At 37.1% G+C, this 19,534-nt stretch overlaps 1 protein-coding gene across 1 annotated transcript in view; it reads right to left on the bottom strand.

Annotated features, from left to right (window-relative positions):
- Positions 1 to 19,534, bottom strand: part of LOC141428023 (ATP-binding cassette sub-family C member 4-like) — a 34,755-nt gene that overhangs the window by 4,599 nt on the left and 10,622 nt on the right. Inside the window, exons 6-19 of the mRNA XM_074087704.1 lie at positions 18,084 to 18,281; positions 16,751 to 16,877; positions 15,345 to 15,470; positions 14,786 to 14,970; positions 13,056 to 13,220; positions 11,935 to 12,072; positions 7,679 to 7,846; positions 7,139 to 7,255; positions 6,582 to 6,829; positions 6,397 to 6,446; positions 5,213 to 5,422; positions 4,499 to 4,729; positions 3,613 to 3,719; positions 328 to 451 (exon numbers count right to left, since the gene is read on the bottom strand). Coding sequence (XP_073943805.1) covers positions 328 to 451; positions 3,613 to 3,719; positions 4,499 to 4,729; positions 5,213 to 5,422; positions 6,397 to 6,446; positions 6,582 to 6,829; positions 7,139 to 7,255; positions 7,679 to 7,846; positions 11,935 to 12,072; positions 13,056 to 13,220; positions 14,786 to 14,970; positions 15,345 to 15,470; positions 16,751 to 16,877; positions 18,084 to 18,281 — 2,194 coding nt within the window. The remainder of the gene's footprint in view (positions 1 to 327; positions 452 to 3,612; positions 3,720 to 4,498; positions 4,730 to 5,212; positions 5,423 to 6,396; positions 6,447 to 6,581; positions 6,830 to 7,138; positions 7,256 to 7,678; positions 7,847 to 11,934; positions 12,073 to 13,055; positions 13,221 to 14,785; positions 14,971 to 15,344; positions 15,471 to 16,750; positions 16,878 to 18,083; positions 18,282 to 19,534) is intronic.

Raw genomic sequence — 19,534 nt, 5'->3', positions numbered from 1 at the left:
ACATTATTGTTTTATGACATGCAAACGATTATCAACTTTAGGGTAGTAGACCGAATATTTGGCTGATGGTACATGATGGTAAGATTGTGATCCTGTTTATACATGCGTACCACAGGTAAATCCAAACACTAGAAATGGGTGAATTTTGACTTACAAGTTCTTTCATTAGGTACGTTTCGTGTGCTCTGCCTACCCCATTTTGGAATACAGGCGTGATGTGTGTGTGTGTGTGTGTGTGTGTGTGTGTGTGTGTGTGTGTATGTGTGTAAGTTCTTTTTACATACAAACAATTCAAGTTAAGCGTACAAGAAAAAAAAGGAAACTTACCAAAATCAACGAAAAGGAAGACAAATATGACCGTAGCCAGATAAATCAAGCACAGCGTGTCCAAGTAAAAGCCGAATGTGGCGCCTCCCACCAGGAACCCATTCCAAGCAGCCGTGTGCATGTCCTGGAATAGTTATTGCGTATAAAATGTTCTATTGCAATTTACTATATTCATGAATGAAATATTCGCAATGCGGACTAGAGACAGAGTCGTACTTAAAGTAAAGTCAGTGATGGAATGAAAGTAAAGTCGAACAACAAATTGCTTTACCATCCCCAAATTCGAAGTCGTTTGAATTCAAACGTCAGAAGCTTTAAGCTACGTTCGCATATCAATGCAAAAATCAGCGCTTGTAATTACGTATTCACAATTCTGGTTTGAGATAAATTGGTAACAAGTATAGTATAGTTAGGGTTTATCTCATTACGTTATGATGAAATGATTAAAATTACACTTTCTGGTATTTATGAACTTTGTGCACTGTCTGTAATGAAGTTGAAAATTTTAAATTTGCGTAGAATAATAAACAGGCAAAAACATCATTGGCAAAACGGGCAACATCCAATAAAAACGGCTCGGACTTGATCATTAAATATTACGTTGTGCAGTTAACAAGAGTGATTTGAATAAAAGATACCCGGAAATACCGTAATACTCGGGAAGGTTCTCACCCTGGAGCCTGGCCCTATACCACGAAGTGCAAAACTCTAACTTCGTATGTTGCCGTCCCGCTGATGCTTATGTCATTAATACGCGAGTGAAAGGAACGGTGCGATACGGACTTCGATTTGAGAGTTTCGTAGTAGCGCCTCTGGAGTTACATAATGGACTTATGAAAGATTTTTAACGAATCTGAACCAATTTCAGCAGAATAAATTGGTATGTTAGGTAATTTCATCAAACACTTGGTTAAAAAGTTAAAAAATTATAATTGAGTAGGTAACAAGCCTTTTGCGTTTCGCCTGTTATAATGATGACACTCGAAGAGCAGAGTTGTAGCAATCTTCAAAATCCGGGAGTAATTTGGTATCGTTTAAATATAAATAAACTAGTGATCCGCCCTAGCTTGCACGGGTGCAAGTTTAAATTTTTCTTGCCCCAAAAATCAACATCTACGCGAAACTGAGGCACGAGGCGCATCGCTATTTTATACGTGTTATATAGGTACATACACATACAAAACCTTCCGTCAAAAATTATCTGACTGATGTCAAAACCGCATTAAAATCTGTTGCGTAGTTTTAAACATCTAAAGAAGCGTCCATACATAAATTATACACACACATACAGTAAGACAGACTGCGGGAAGTGACTTTATGAAAGATAAAGAAGATGTATAAATTTTTAGTAATATGTATACCTAACGAAGACGCGTGATTTTGTCAAAATTAGACATACTTAAATGACATTGTAATAAGAATCACGGCACGCGTCATCGTGAATGACTCTACATATAATGTCTTAATGTTATAAACTCTGTTAGGCAAAATATATAGGTATCTACTTAAGGCCAGGTTATATCGGAACTTTAATCTAATCTGAAAATTAAATGGGTCCCGACTGTAGAACTTTAAATTTGCTACTTAACGGTGTTCTAGACCCCTAGACTTATTTTCTTCCTTTTAGTTTTTAAGGCAGTTGGGTTATTTTGCTTTTAAAAATATAATGTTTCATTTGGTACCCATATTGTAACAATACAAAATATTTTTTTCATTCTTCCGCCATATTTTTTTTCGTAGAAGCCATATTAAAATATTTTATAACCTATGTCACTCCGAAAGTTATGGCAAATCTTTCCAGCCATTAAGCATTCGATGGTTCTAGAACTGTTTTAATTTGTACTCCAAAAGTCGCCGGATAAACCATTTTATTCGTCAAAGTCATCACTTCTAGGGACTAAGTCACTAAAATTGATAAACCGGCAACTGATAGGCTCGCGGGCCGTGCTCGTGTAGAAGGACCGTTCACGACGTGTGTTGTTATTAAAGTCACTAAACTGGCAACATTGATAGCCGCTGCGGGCCCGTCGCGGGTCCGACTCGCTCTCTGTGTGAATAGAACGAGCAGCGCGGGTCACGCGGCGGACACGACCCGACCCGCGCACGCTTTCTGTGTGTGTTGTCCTTTAAGGGTCATTTTTTTAAACTATTGGAATCGATAGTGCTCTTTATTCTGAGCAGGAAAAATCATATTTTTTTGTAATATTTAAAAAAAGGTACATTAAGGTACAGGTACACTAAAAATGTTTCTTTTATAATTTTTTAAGGAATGGCAGATAGGTACATCCAACTTTGTATTAATGTCGACGATTGGGATGATCGTCGCAAATATATGTGCAAGTGTATCTGAACACAGGTAACGCTTGTTTGCTTGTGACTAAACACCTGGATACAACTGAGCAAACTTTTCGCATGGCAGGCAAAATAACAAATCACAGTCACTTGGGTTACAGGCAATAAGTTAAAGTGCAATTAATTTAAAAAAAATCATACATACCACTAAATTTTGAAAATATTTCCTTTAACCGGGTGCTTGTTGCAGCTTTGTAAGGCCCTATAAATCGTAACAAGTTAATATCGAAAGATCTGTTCCTGATTGATTAAAAAATATAAATAGAAAGGAGAATTTGTTGAATGACCCCTTTGTCATGTGATTTCTTTATCCTACCATGCGAAGTTATAACCAAAACTGATAATTCCTCTTTCTCCAAAGTTCTAGCGTACCTACCCGAGAAGAGTTTTATAAAGTAAAGTAAGTACATTACGGTACAATTTAATGGTATCTAGGTATTGTTTTGTTTTGATCTTTGACAACAACAAGGTGAAGCTTGTAGGTGGATGATTAATTAATGATTTAATGATATTTTTGTCCTATTATTACATTTTTGGTGAGGCAAAATTTCTCTTGGAGACTGAAGTTGAATGAAATTTTATTAGTTTATCATCATTATTCATAGTAAACTTTTTTTATCCTTGTATAAAATATTTTTAGTTTATTGCGACGTCAATAAGTGTATACTTAAAATATAAATTTCAGTAAGAAGCAAATAATTGAAGCTTAGTTAGGTCGTTTGAACCATTTCATTGGCAGCGGCAAGCGACAAGCTGCTTATGGCGGCGCTCACGCCCGGTCGCAGTTACCTAACATCAACTATTTACTCTTACGGACGCTTTTTCTAATAGCCACTTGCTTACCTACTACTCATTCTGATATAATTACTATTTATGATATAAAAACGTATACTATTTTGAATCATTTAAGGGTTTAACTACTACATAACTGACCTGATGACGATCGAAAGCTTCGATAAGTGAATCTTGTGCTCCGCATGATCTTATCGTGGCTATACCAGACAGCGAAGATGTCACTTGGCCGAAAACAGGACTTTTTGCTAGAAAGTAATATCATATCACACATTACACGGTATTAGGTAGGTACAGTCAAGTTCATAGTCTTGTGAGCAAAAATTTGATCAAAAATATCTAAACACGCGTCTACGCCATTAACAATAAAGTCTTGTTCAGATATTTTTGATAAAAAATATTGCTCACAAGCTTATGAACTCGACTGTACCTAGCTCTATCACTTTGGAATTGATTTATGCAGTAAGTACACAATACAGTGTGTGTTTTTGTTATAACCGTAAACTTTAAGAGTATCTAGTTAATATTTAAGGCTACCTACCTAGACAACCTACTTTTATGTGTTTATTTTTAGCTTTTATTTTTTTGTTTGGGTGAAATCTTGTAGGGTCGTTTTGACCCACTTCCTGTGGTCGGATTGTCTTGAAATCTGGTATCCATAATATGTAAATTGGATGACTTGGATGCCAGTGCAAGTACACTCAACAAAAAGTACAGTCAAAATAAAAACTTGCATTAAAAAAGAAAGTTTTAAAGGAAACTTATATTTCCTTTTTTCATTCAAATAAATTAGCACGCATTTTATCACTACTACCTAAAATTGTTCGAAAAGTCGCATTCGCAGACGTGTCAACGGTGTCAACTGTCACATATCTACTTCCCTCTCGCTTTAAATTTACACAAATTATTTTATTTCTGGTAGTTTACTTAACTTAACTTTGATTGCCATATCGCTTCACAACATTAAAACTACTTAACACTTTTGTATTTGTTAAAAAAATACACTCTGAAACTGTACTGAGCTTACTTGTTCCTTCTAACCGCTTGATGCCCTGAGCAGCATTCATGTAAATTTTAACGGCGAAAAAGAACAGCAACATGAGCACTGCGGAAGGTATGAGGGTCCAGTACAAGGCGACGGCGTTCAGGATGAGGATGGCTGCCAACGTGCTGTATATTTGAAACACGTCGAGCAGAGTGCGAGGAAGAATTTCGTCCAGTGCGCCTATATCCTTAGTAAATCGATTCAGAATGCGTCCTGTAAAAGAGTACTCTTGTAAGTAAGAACGAGGAAATTACTCAGATTGGCGGTATTTCATAAAGAATTTCTTGTAAATGAACGTCGCGCGTAACACTTGCTTGAAAAAAATATTACACATAAATTGTAGCGCAGTGGCGATACGACACATAACAGCTACCTAGTAATTTAAACAGTCATTATAGCCTATTATTATTCTCATCATATTTCGGAATTTGGTTTCATTTAGGTTGTTCTTAATTGAAACAACATCTCTAATTAAACCTAACCACGTGATTCTGCGAATTTATGGAATTGGTAAAACACGCCACTAATCTTACGAATACCATTATTAAAAACCAAACACATCGACACGAACTATCCGCCATTACAATTCAGCCATCTAACTATATAATATAAAAATACTCTTCGTCAAAATATGCATGAATCTACGAGCATATAAGTATGAATGCTAAACCGTGTTTATTTTAATATAAGGCATACCCGAAGAGCTGGTGTCGAAGAATCGCATGATGCCTCTCAGCATGACGGAGAACATGCGATCGTGCAGCTTCTTGGAGGAGGAGACGCAAAGTTGTACGAACGGCAATACTCGCACGTTGACCAACAGGATGACAGAGCCCACCAGCCCGCCGTGGATGGCCAGATATTGTGCCGTAGTGAAGCGACCCATCGGTACATCTAGACCGGCGTCTGAGGGAAAACCAAACTTTAAATAATTTATTGAATCACGCGACTTTAATAATATTCATTTATTTCAAGTAACATGACTCATATAAAATACAAATAGAAAAGAAAAAAAATACACAGAAACAAAATACACTTGATTAATAAATAAATTGTATTGTGACATTATATTAAAAAAAAACACTAAATTAATTGAAATTATAATCATGTCAACAGAATTATTTAAAAATTAATTTATTCTTACATGTCTATCGCAACAATGGCGTACATATGGACAATCTACTTTATCAGCTATCATATTTAGGACGCGGTGGTCCATATCAATGAACTAAAAGAATTTCCTTGCTCACCCGCGACCTTACGATAGCTAAGTTTATGCAAAATATGCGTGTTCATGCAGTTCCTCCACCTCCACACTGTAAGAACACACACACATCACACAAACCCCATCTATCACCACCACCACACTGATGTTAGACTAACATCTGGTAGCACGGTGTACGGTTGTGTTACTCTGAAGATGAGCTCTGGTTGAGTTCGAAACGTGTCAGTGTAGTGTGGTGGTGATCTATTTATTAGGTGACAAATCTATTATTTTGGTGATCGAGTTTTGATGATCAAACTATAATTAAGGATACAGGTTTACATTAATCTGATGACTCGTACTTAGAGATATTTCTTAGGGATAGATATTATAATTACGGTATCGCAGTTTAGTGACAAATCTAAATTTAAGTGACAGAAAATAAAGTTCCCATTTTAGTACGAAGTTCCATATAAATGAATAAGGATATTTTAGGAGACTTAGTATGTTATTTAATGTCAGTTTCATTCTAACCAATTCCAAATTAGTTTATCGGCAGGTCAGTATATTTGTAATGACGCGTTAATATTTCCGTTTTTCTAATCGGCCAGACAGAATTTTGATATTGATACAAATATCGATACGATGATATGTTAACTTGTTTCTAATTACTTACCGGGATCAATTCCACCAGTTTCTTCTTCATATAAGGCCATCTGATTGGACCTTGAAATAAAAATAATATTAACAATAGGACCAAGACATAATTCAAATGATAAAACGATAAACCATCACATCACGCTGAATTTACGGAAAGTTTTTCGGAAATATTATTTATGAATCATGTTTTTTTTAATTTACCAGTAACTGATCCAGTAGTCCGTCGCCGCTGCTGACCCCGTAGCCAAAAGTATAACCATCACAGTGAAGAAAACATATAAGTAGCTGTTCCCAGAGAAGAAGTATGACGATATGACTTCCCATCGCAGATTACCCGACTGCCTCTCTTCTGCCACGGCTTTCTGTGTCTCGAATTCTGGTTGTTCTGACGTAGCTTCACTCACTGTTGAGATACTTCTCAATAATGCTTTAGACTTATCATCGGTTTTCTGAAACAATGATTAAGTCCTTGCCAATTCATGTGTTATAAATACGACCGGATAGCTGAGTGGTTAGAAAACCAGACTATGAAGGTCCCGGGTTCGATCTCCGGTCGGGGCAGATATTTGTAAGAATAATACGAATGTTTGTTCTCGGGTCTTGGACGTTTAATATGTATATAAGTACCTATGTTTATCTGTTGCCTCGCACCCATAGTACAAGTCTTGCTTAGTTTGGGACTAGATCAATTGGGGTAAGTTGTCCATTTTTTAAAAATTTATTATGCTCAATTATAATTAAAAGTCACTGAAACTTACTGAATTGACACTAAGCGAGTCCTTATCTTTGGTTTCGTCTCCTGAGGACAATAGTTTTACAAAGTCTTTGCCCGATGTCAACAATTCGTCGAATGTGCCCATGTCTTCTACTCGACCCTGAAAAAAACCTACATGTTTCAAAATGCAATTCTGATCGTAACGACCAAAAAAATTGCTTCAAATAGGAGTGATTGAAAATGCAAAAACAAACAGCCAAGCGTGACTGAAAAAACACACGACGGAACCAAATTCCAATCCTTAGCAGTTCGTACTTTTAAATAAGTAGGGAAGCAAAGCGCTTTGTTTGTTTGTTTGTTTGTTTATACTCTTTATTGTACAAAAAGGAAATAAAACAAAATTACAAAAAAGTGTTAAGTACAAACTTGTTAAATAATACAAGCTTTGTTCGAACAAACATAATATTAACACCATAAAGGTGGACCCACTCGCTATGCCTGGTGGTTGTACATAGAGGTGTGTAACGGATTTATATTCGCCACATCGTGCATCGTTTCCGTACAAAGCAAGCTGCTTTCTCACCTCGTTTAAGCTGACGATGTAGTCAGCAGCCTTAAGGAAGTGAATCTGATGCGTGACGAGCACGCGCGTGCGTCCGCGCAGGTACCCGTTGATGCAGCCCTCGAACAGTTGCCGGCCGACGTTGGCGTCCACCGCTGATAATGGGTCGTCCAGGAGATATATATCAGCCTTGAAAAAACATATGACAATCAAAGACATATCGAAAATACAAACTGAGACATGGATGCACAGAAAAACCAGGAAAAGAGACCAGCGCTGGGAATCGAACCCAGGTCCTCAGCAATCCGTGCTGCGTGCTATAACCCCTACACCACCGCTGGACAGGAATTTAGACACGAATTTTTCCTATGCATACATATCTCAGGTTGCTTATTTCTACTACGCTACTTATGCAGCAGCACTAGCGACATCTATGTTTTTCGCTCTCATCGAGAGACGTCACATTCTATCGGAACCAACCGCTCACCCAGACAAGAGATGTCGCTACTAAGCAATCAAATTATGATTGGTTATTTGGAGTCTTTTTGTATTTTTTATTTCAACTCCAAATTTGTTACTTTTACGGGTATCCCGTGAAACCATATCGAAAATACAAACTGAGACATGGATGCACAGAAAAACCAGAAAAAGAGACCAGCGCTGGGAATCGAACCCAGGTCCTCAGCAATCCGTGCTGCGTGCTATAACCCCTACACCACCGCTGGACAGGAATTTAGACACGAATTTTTCCTATGCATACATATCTCAGGTTGCTTATTTCTACTACGCTACTTATGCAGCAGCACTAGCGACATCTATGTTTTTCGCTCTCATCGAGAGACGTCACATTCTATCGGAACCAACCGCTCACCCAGACAAGAGATGTCGCTACTAAGTAATCAAATTATGATTGGTTATTTGGAGTCTTTTTGTATTTTTTATTTCAACTCCAAATTTGTTACTTATGTGTGTGTGTTATCCATGTCTCAGTTTGTATTTTCGATATGGTTTCACGGGATACCCGTAAAAGTAACAAATTTGGAGTTGAAATAAAAAATACAAAAAGACTCCAAATAACCAATCATAATTTGATTGCTTAGTAGCGACATCTCTTGTCTGGGTGAGCGGTTGGTTCCGATAGAATGTGACGTCTCTCGATGAGAGCGAAAAACATAGATGTCGCTAGTGCTGCTGCATAAGTAGCGTAGTAGAAATAAGCAACCTGAGATATGTATGCATAGGAAAAATTCGTGTCTAAATTCCTGTCCAGCGGTGGTGTAGGGGTTATAGCACGCAGCACGGATTGCTGAGGACCTGGGTTCGATTCCCAGCGCTGGTCTCTTTTTCTGGTTTTTCTGTGCATCCATGTCTCAGTTTGTATTTTCGATATGGTTTCACGGGATACCCGTAAAAGTAACAAATTTGGAGTTGAAATAAAAAATACAAAAAGACTCCAAATAACCAATCATAATCAAAGACATTTCAAACAATCAGCATGAAGCTAAGTAAGTATAGCGCTTCTTGCGCTAAGGTTAAATTACTGCATTGGCAAATCAGCGCAGAGCTTACAATTTAATTTCATAAGTGTAACAGAGACCGCATCTTAAAGTAGTAAAAAGGTTACCATCTAAATAAGTTTTTGTTATAAAATTATTATTAACAATTTTTTTTTGCTAATACTACTTTTTGTTAATTGTAAATGTATACATTTAACTTATATTCAATCCGACAACTAGAACGTGGGCCTTTAACCCTTTAACCGCCTTGTCTGAATTATAAGACAAAAAATATCCAGCTCATTTCGCCGCAGTCTTATAATTAAGACAAAATTTCATATAGTTTCGGTGTAGGTGGCGATACGGGCACGTATGAATGAAAACGTATTGGCGGTTAAAAGGTTCTATCAAAATTTGATTTCGCACAGACAGTGGGACTGGTGAATTTCTTGTACTTAAATATTTTATAATAATGGAACAGGTTCATATAATTTATTTAGTACCTAAGTACTACTCCTAACTTTTATTAACAAATGTATTACATATGACCTGAGTGTACCTAACCTTCCCTTCCTTAGCTTTGTTATTTTGGATATTAAAATTCTTTTCAATTAACATTTTGTTCTTTATGAAGTACATTCGCCGTTATTTTTAGTGTTAATTTGTTCTTTATAAAGAACGCGAGAACTCCTGAAGATATAGTAACCACGGCATCAACGGGACGCCTACGCGCAGGCCGCAGCACTTCTTGCATTTTTTATGTTCGGATCGTTTGTAGCGCACTCTAGACCCATTTTAAAAATAGCTACCTGTTAATGCCAGCATAACCTTTGAAACGATGCTTCCAGCTTTGAAACGGCGTCCATGCCAAACAGAAAAATCTATAGTATACATACTAATGTACCTACAGCAATATAATCTGATTACATGGCGTAATGTTTGTTGAACTTATCTCACTTAGTAATTCTGTAATTTTGTCCTTTCTGAAATATTTCTAAAATACTCGTATACTGAGAGGCATAAAATCTGACCCTCAAATGTATGCAGATGTACACCCGTAGGTTATTTTGTATGTAGAGCTAGTGGGCCAAATTTTTTGTCGCTGATTACATATATGGCAAAAAAATCTTCATTAAAGTTCTAATTACTTGAGTAACTACTCGTAAATACCATCCCTCTATTTTTCCAAGAGGTCGCTTAATCTGGCGAATGATTTTATCCACTCTGAAATCCCATGCATAGTGATTGAAGTCCATTTGTTTTCGACAATAACAGCAGACGACGGGTTGCACCGACAAACACAAAAGCAATTTAAGCCTAAGGGTGGGACCACATTCATGTCATCTTAGCGTTTTAAGATCAAGCGTATCGCATCGAGCATGCGTATTCTAAGTATGAACGCTCACTTGATATTTAATTTAACTGGTTCTCTATTCATTCGCATAAAATTAAGTATCCTAATTGAAATTGGCTTAACGTTATTTCGCATAATAATTAATTCGCATAAGTCGCATAACAATAGTTTGCATAACTGAATACGCATAATGTAAATGCGCATAATGAGGATTGGCATAACGATAAGTTGGCATAAATTTAATTAGCATAACTTTACTTTGCATAAGTATAAAAGAGCAAAACATAAAATGATTATCTTATTGAAAAATTTATTTGCCAAACAATAAAGTGTTGCATTAAGTTAAAAATTATTTCTAAAAGTAAAATGATTTATGTTTTATTTACTCAATTCCATTAGATCTGAGAAGTGAAGTACTATGTGAAAATATCTATTATTGGGCTATTATAAAAAAATACCTAACATACGCTTCGTTCCTGCCTTAGCCTTCTGAACCTAACCTAATCGAGTCGGTTTTGCCCTGAAGAGCTTTCTTTTTATAACAGTTTAAATTATAGTTAATACTGTTAAGCATATTTAAATTATGCTAATTCATTATTTTGCTAAATAAGTGTTATGCTTCTTTATAATTATGCAAGTTCGCTCTTATGCACAATTATGTTATGCCAAATCGGTTATGCGAATTCATATTAGGACAATTAATGTTATGCAAAATAAGGGGCACCTAATTTAACTCATGAGGTTTTAGACACGCGGTGTACCTAATGTAATTATATCGTTATGTATCAGATGCAGCGTGTTGCATGATCACGTATCTTTTTGTGTCCAATTAACGATCACGATGATGACAAGCACAATATTTTCTTTATACCAATAATATATAAATTTCTGGGGTCCAACTCGAAATTTTGTCTTCCCTATTTTTGAACTATCTTTACGGTATTCCTGTTAGAAGTTATATTTCCTAAATCATATTGAAACTAAAACACATTGAAAATAATACAAAAGTATGTATTTGTAGCGGCATGTATATAGGCAAAAATATCCAATATAAATTATTTTATATAATAAAATAAAAATAAAACCTAAAACTAAATAAATTACTATTTATGTTTGGCAGTTTGTTCTATGTATTACATAGTAAATATAATAATCGGTTCAGTTTAAATAAATAAATAATTATTTTATTAAATAATTCCCATTGAAATGGGCTAACACAATATTGCACATTACGCGCACTTTAAAAATGGACATGATTTTACACGAAAACCTACTGGGGCAAAGATCTCATTGGTGGCTTCTCCAGTTCAGAGGCAGTTTTCATTGCAGCAGAAAAAGGTTACTATCGTTTACGAATGTGCCCTCTAAAATGACGTATTTTGTAAAGTTTCTTGTATGTGTATGCTGTGTTTAATCTTGGACCTTACCTCTCGGTACACAGCACGTGCGAGGTTGATCCGCGCGCGCTGTCCTCCCGATAGTGACACTCCGCGCTCGCCCACCAGGGTCTGGTCCCCGAAGGGAAACTGTTTGAAGTCTTTCTCTAACGCGCACACCTTACACACCTGAAAAAAACTATTTTTACCTCTCTAGCTCGAAAAGTCTTTCTTTGTCCTTCTAAAATCTAAGTGGATACGTATTTTTCCCGCTAGTGTAGAAACAGTTTCTGAAATTCGAATGTGACGATGAGCTGTGATACACTTCACTTTTTCTTGATAGAAAAATAATGTTTTCAGTAATGAGGTTATCAACCTATTATGTATATTGTTTTTCTCACTGTATTGAGGTAAAATATTGCACGATTCGCTTGGCAGTACAGTTGTTTAGTGTCTCTTGCCGTGACACCATCGGCTATGCTCAAGATTATTCTGTTGAACCAGTCGCTTTTGCTCGTGGGGCAATCCGGAAGTACTCGCTTGCTCGTGTTTCAATAAAAACTCCCGCGCCAAATAGTAACTTTACAGACTTGTTCAACAATAACAATAACTATTAATTTTATAACAGGCGTACAGCGAGTGGGAACTTGCCTAACTTAGTTTAATAATAATGCAAAATAGTTTATCAGTTCAATAATTTTATAGTTGTAGATATTTATGTTATATGTATATATTTACTGTATACAGGCGCTGGATAAACTTTATCATTTATGGATAAACTATATCTTCCATGTCCAGACTTTCGACCCTCTTCAGCTTTATTATATGTATTGCCATACAGTCGAATAAAAAAATATATATGTATTTCATTTCAAGCTGTGGTTGGAAATTGTTTGATTACTGATATATATTAAGTCACTGTTTTAAAAAAAGTTTAATCCTTTTAGCTGACAATCATTCATTATCATTCACTGGACTTGCATGCCACCTACGTGGGACATATATTACAATTCGACCACTAGAAGTGGATGACATTCACTTGATTATTTGACTTGAAAAACTAACAAGTTTTTTGTACATTAAAGCTTCTATAACTGACTTGCTATAACTGACTATGTTTAATATTTTACGAATGTTTATGAGTGTGCACTCTAGATTTAAAAAAAACTTACGTTTTTATACTTGCTCGGTATGAAGGGCAAGCCAAACAGTATGTTCTCCCGCACAGTCGCCGGGAACAACCACGCCTCCTGGCACGCGTATGACATTGAGCCGTAAACTGACACGGTTCCAGACGAAGCGTTCAGCTCCTTCAGTAGCAGTTGCAGGAACGAAGACTGTAGTTAAAAACAATTTTACAAAAACATATCAAATGTACGAGTAAAAGTACGGAATAAATATCGTGGTCGCAGCCAACAAAAGGTTTTACTTGGGTACCCACTTCATAATGTATATGTAGCATTGTCAGCCTGTCCAATGTAAACAACTCCATTTTATAATTGTTTTGCGTACCTTTAAAGCATTGTGCTTATTTTTTGTTAGGGCTAATATTTCATAGTAAATTTCTAAACTTATTCTGTACTAGCTTATGCCCACGACTTCGTCTGCGCCGATCTAGGTTATCGCGCGGTGGCGTTCTCTACCGGAATAAAAGGTAAGTACCCTATGTTGATTCTTGGGATTCAAACTATCTCTGTACCAAATTTCATCAAAATCGGTTTAGTGGTTTCGACGTGAAAGCGTAACAGACAGACAGACCGACAGAGTTACTTTCGCATTTATAATATTATATAATAAAAATAAATAATAAAAGTAGGGATAATTTCAAAAAATGTAAGAGGTACATGCCAGGATGCGTACAACGAGTTATGAGACATTATCATTAATATAAAACACAACACTGCATATTTAGTGCGCTGTTAATGCATACACTTCATAACAAGGTGGCTATGTTGCGTCGCGGACACCTCGAAGCCATAACCGCTAAGGGTCGCCCATTAACATGAACATCCAGATGAACACATAAAATGCTCAAATTCAAACAACCCGCAAGCCGTTAGGTCGTTTCGTTTAAATAAATGGCGGGTCGGGTTAACTCCGTACGTAATGCTAAAATGCTGATACCATAACTTTTTAGTTGAAAATATATATTTTTAATGTGGTTAATAGGAATATTTTCATGGCAGTGGTTTTATCAGTGGGCGGCGAACCAACTTTCGATCAAATCGGGCCCGTGCCGTGGACTCGCCGTGGCCCGTGATAAGCCCGCGCGCCACCTGCCGCTCGTGCCCGATGGCTCGCTGAACAAACACTCCACGTAATTGAATCCCCCTTTACAATTTGAAATGGCTTTGACTCTAGGTACTAATAAGAACTAAGACCATTCAGAAGCATCTCGAACAAAATTGCTTTATGCACAATATAAAATGAACTTGAGTGCGCAAAGATGCGCTGTCCAGTAAAGAAGCTACTTTGTCTTGTATTCTTTAAGTGACCTATTTTTTATTAAAGTTGAGAGTTGAGGATGATCATTATATTTTTATTCATACGGGCTAAACTCTGATATGGTGGAGGGCATGCATATGCAGCAAATTTTGACAATTAAGGCTGTATTTATTAAAAGTAAAGATCAGTACTTAAGAATTATAACAATTAAGCCATATAGGTACAGTCAACTACAAAGAGATGTATCCAAGTTAATCTTACAAAATGCGGATGCCATAATTAAGTAGCCATAGAATGTGACAAATATGGTATCCACCGATCCTGACAGAAACATGTATCCCTCTAATATGCAGTATTTATGTATCCCCCTACATTTCCCCTGAAATGTATGCTGATAACCTTAACATGTGTTAAAAAAGTCAGGACTCAAAAGGTTAAGTAAAGTTTTATGTCATACCTTGCCACAACCGACCGAGCCGATGATAGCACACAACTTTCCTTTACGTAGGCGTAAAGTGATGTTCTTAAGGGCCTGGAAATTGGGGTCGTTCGTCCAACTGGCGCTCACGTCGCGGATATCGATCACAGTGTCATCCTGATGTGATATGCTTCTGCGAAACTTTCGCTCATGAGGAACAAAGCCTAGAAAATAGCTTCAATTTAATAGAATGTACTAGTATTTCTCTTTACGAATCGATGTCAGCGCCTATGATCAATGAACTTGTCAGATAAGATAACTATAAAAAGGTCAGTAGCACCTTAAGTAATAAACAATCAAACTAATCCCACTCATGTAGCTCGAGCGCTAAGCGTGTATCAGTGTATCGCATGATCCATAAATAGTAGGTGAATATGACAGCATCAGGGTTTATAAGTTTGATGATAAGATGTTTAAAAATGATAGCAATTTTTACGAAACGTTTTCTTGTCCTGTTATCGAAATGTGCCAGCTAATATTTATCATGCTTTTCAACTACAAATACTTGATTGTATGTAGGTATTATGATTGTATTTACCATTGGCATCAAAGTCGTCGCTCTTGGGTCGATACGACAGAGGTCTTACGGCGGGGGCAGCCGCCTGAGTCTTGAATGTGAGCTGCATCGCCGTCGTCTGGCCAGACACCAAGTCTGCGCGGTCCTCTGGAAAAATATTGGCTTTGGCAAAGGCACAAGAGGCCGCCGCCTCATTTTGTTTTACGCAACACAGTGCGTAGTGCGGTGAGACTATTAATTCCAATGTCTTTTGAACTGCTCAAATGTTTTGTTCTAAATTGCTGTCATCATCATCATCTCGGCATATATATATGAATATGTATGCATCCCATCGCAGGACACAGGCCTCCTCTCAGAATGAGAGGGCTTCGGCAGTTCGGATTGGGAATTTCACACACACTATAAAATTTCTTCGCCGGTGTGTGCAGATTTTTTCTCTTCCTCACAATGGTTTCCTTCACCGTAAAGCTCATGGTAAATGTTGAATGTAATTTCGCACATAAATTCCTTGCTTGAACCCACGAATATCTGATTGAGAGGCAAATAGGTCAAACCACTAGGCCACCACGACTAAAGTGGTATAAACATTTATATATCATTCTTAAATACTGAAGATTTTTTTACTTTTAAAATACTTTTGGAAGTAGTACTGGCCTTAATCCAAGGAAATAAGTCCACCACTTAACTTTTAAAGTGTAGTTTCTTAACGGCGATAACGGCTGACTTTTTGAAGCTTATAAGTTGACAGTTACAAATGCAACTGTTTATTTACAAAAAGTTTAACAGCAATGCCATGTATTAGGTCGAATGATCGAATCAAAATAACTGGCGGTTTTTTCCCAATCTTAAAAAAAGAAAGGTTTTTCATTTTATTTTTTATTCTTTTACCTGTAACTACTTATGTTTTTTAAACTGACGAGCCTCCATGTCAGAATCACTTGTGTCCCGGTTCAGACGTATTTTATTAGGAACAGTCACCAGAATTAATATCTGCCACAGCGTGTGGTACTTCATTAATGCTACTTTGTTACTACATGTCACACGGACGTTTAAATAAAAACATCATCTTGTGTGCAAGATTGAGTCATTTTTACGTCATCCGCACTTTTTGTCCGACCCCTGGTGACCACAGACCTGATATCGAGATAGACGAAAAGAGCGCTTCAAACTGTATTCTGAGAGCCTAGCGTGTCGAATTTTTCGTACCTACGATGACGTCACGAGCGAGATTTAGTAATGGGAAATCAAGACCGCACGGTACCGATTCAAAGGCGCGCGGGACCGATTCAAAGGCGATTTTCAAATTTCAAAACAAATCGCGCATTTAGGTCGGACAAAACTTTGACTGTGGATCTAGCTTTTTACACGCAAGGTAGTAGGTAAACTCTAAGGTCTATCACGATATAAGGTCTGTGAATGTGACTAACCTACTGAGAGGAACTCCTCGACTCTCTTGAGTGTGACGCGTAATTCCGCCGTGAAGGCCAGCAGAAGAGGCAGCACCAGCGTTATGTTAATCTGCGCCGCGTTCATGAACTGCTGCAGCGGGTAGATCTAAACAGCCATCATGCAGTTCGCTTGAGAAGTTAGTGTGTGACAGTAGACCCTGCCGCAGGGAGCCTCTGCTGCCCTTATCAAGTTTTTTTAGATAAGTGCGGCAAATACTGACTGCAACATGGTTCTACCGAGTGTCACATACGAACTTGTCAAGGTATGTACCTTCATCTGTTGTCCACAGCAAATCATCGATGCGCAATAGTGCTAGTCAAGTGACTAAAAAAAGAATTCGTTCGCGTTTCACACACACATACACACACAGATACGTGATATACAGAACAGCAGGGCTACTACGAAACTCAAAGTTCGTGTGGTGCGGTCCCTCTGACACTTATGCTATTTAATACGAGAGCGAGAGGGACTGTACGATAGGAACTTCGAGTTTCGAGTTTCGTAGTAGCCCTACAGAACCGTATTTATCTTATATCTCTAATAATATTATATTATAATTCTTCTGTACGTGTGTTTGTCACCTAACTCCTCCTAAACGGCTGGACTGATTTTCATGAAATTTTGTGTGAATATTTCAATAGGTTCCTGGATGGTTTGAAAAGACAGTTGGACCCGACAGGTGGCAATGCTGTCGGTATATTATCATATTTAATGCAGTGCTGCTTCTCTGGGCAGGACAACGTCTGCCGGGTCCGCTAGTGTAGGTACTTATAAAATAGTTATATTACTGAATAACTGACTGACAGACAACGCACGGCTAAAACTGCTGGTGCTAGAGATTTAAAATTAGACAAATATGTAGATTTCTTGAAGGTCATAGAGGTGCACTAACAAGCGATTTGAACAAATGCCCTCGATGTAGGAAATAAAAGGGATTTTTTAACATTAACTGACTAGAAATGTGGTATAGAGACTTAATATAATATGACAGGTAAGCCAAAAGTAATTATACATCCCAATGTGGATTAACAACTCATTATTGTGACAAACTTGCACTTACTTAGAAACTGAGAAAAGTGGATCATTGTACGTATTAAAATATGTATACACTACCCAATCACTAGAAAGTCGTCAATAATTATATTGATAGAGAACAAGTCAAGTACACCCGTGTCTCGCAGTCTTAGTCAGCAAGTAATTGACTACAAGTAAGTGTGCACTTTTCGTAGAAATATAGTGAAAATAATTTAGTTGACTGTACGTATATAAAGTACTTTGTAAAATATTTATAAGTACATAATACCTACTTACCACACTTGCCGATAGCGTGTTCCCATACAAAATGAACACGAGGATAGTAATAAAAAGAGCGGTTCTCTCCGTAAACATCATGAAACCAAGGAAAACAGTCTTCAAAATTGTTGCAATCCGAACTTGTACTAGCTCCAAGCGACGTTTTTCGCTTACTACTTTCTGGAAAGGTATCTCCCAGGCATACATTTTGATTACCTGGAAATTAAAAAAGTTAAGTGATCATAACCAACACAATAAGAAAGCAAAACTCCTGCATCCATCAAACATCTATCAAAACATCATGTACAATGCGATCCCTTTATAAACAGCGCTGAGTATTTTGTTCTCTTTTTAGGGTTCCGGAGCCAAAATGGCAAAAACGGAACCCTTATAGTTTCGCCATGTCTGTCTATCTGTCTGTCTGTCCGTCCACGGCTTTGCTCAGGGAATATCAGTGCTAGAAAGCTGTAATTTTGCACGAATATGTATGTAAACTATTCCGACAAAATGGTACAATAAAAATTTCCAAAATCAATTTTTAGTGTACCTCCCATAGACGTAAAGTGGGGGTGTTTTTTTTCTCATCCTACCTTAGAGTGTGGGCTATCGTTGGATAGGTATTTTAATAATCATTAGGGGTTGCTAAAACGATTTTTCTATTCAGTGATTTATTTGCAAAATATTCAACTTTAAAGTGCAAATTTTCATGGAAAAAAATGAAAAAATTCAGTATATCAAACTTTCAAGATAAACTATAAAAGCTAAGTTTGCTTGAGAATTATTAGTAGTTTAAGAGTAAATAGCAGCCTAAGGTATAAAATATACCTAAACTTGGAAGATTCCGTATAAAATACGAAATCCTTAGAAAAATATTAGTCAATTTTTCGTTATGGCTACGGAACCCTATTTTGGGCGTGTCCGACACGCTCTTGGCCGGTTTTTTTCGATCTTTGTGTGTAAGTGTACCTAATCATTTGCCAACGGAACTCTGAAACTCGCTTTAAACTTAATGTTATAAATAAGAAAGTGTGTGTTTGTGTGTTTGTATGTTTGTCCGTCTTTCACGTCGAAACGGAGCGACGGATGGACGTGATTTTTAGCATAGCTACTTTTTATCCCGGAAAAATGCACAATTCCTGAGGGAACAGCGCGCGATAACCTAATTCCACGCGGACAAAGTCGCGGGCTAAAGCTAGTTTAGATATACCTAAGTAGACAATTTTACTAATAAGTACTATCAATTAGTAATTAGTTCCGGAAAAATACCGTTCTTAGTACGTATACACTGACGAGCAAAAATAAAGAGTCGGTCGGTTACAAAAATGACAACTACAAAACCCGCTGTTATAGCTTCTTCGAGTCATAACTAACCTACCCAACAAAAAGTAGGAAATAATAAATAAATCCATTTATTTCGGGATACTTGGCCCATACAATAATACCTTACAGCCTAACATACATAATATGAT

Source organism: Choristoneura fumiferana, chromosome Z (assembly GCF_025370935.1).
Source record: "Choristoneura fumiferana chromosome Z, NRCan_CFum_1, whole genome shotgun sequence".
Taxonomy (NCBI): Eukaryota; Metazoa; Arthropoda; class Insecta; order Lepidoptera; family Tortricidae; genus Choristoneura; species Choristoneura fumiferana.
Note: the sequence above shows the minus strand (reverse complement) of the source record. Positions and strands in the feature narration are given on the sequence as shown.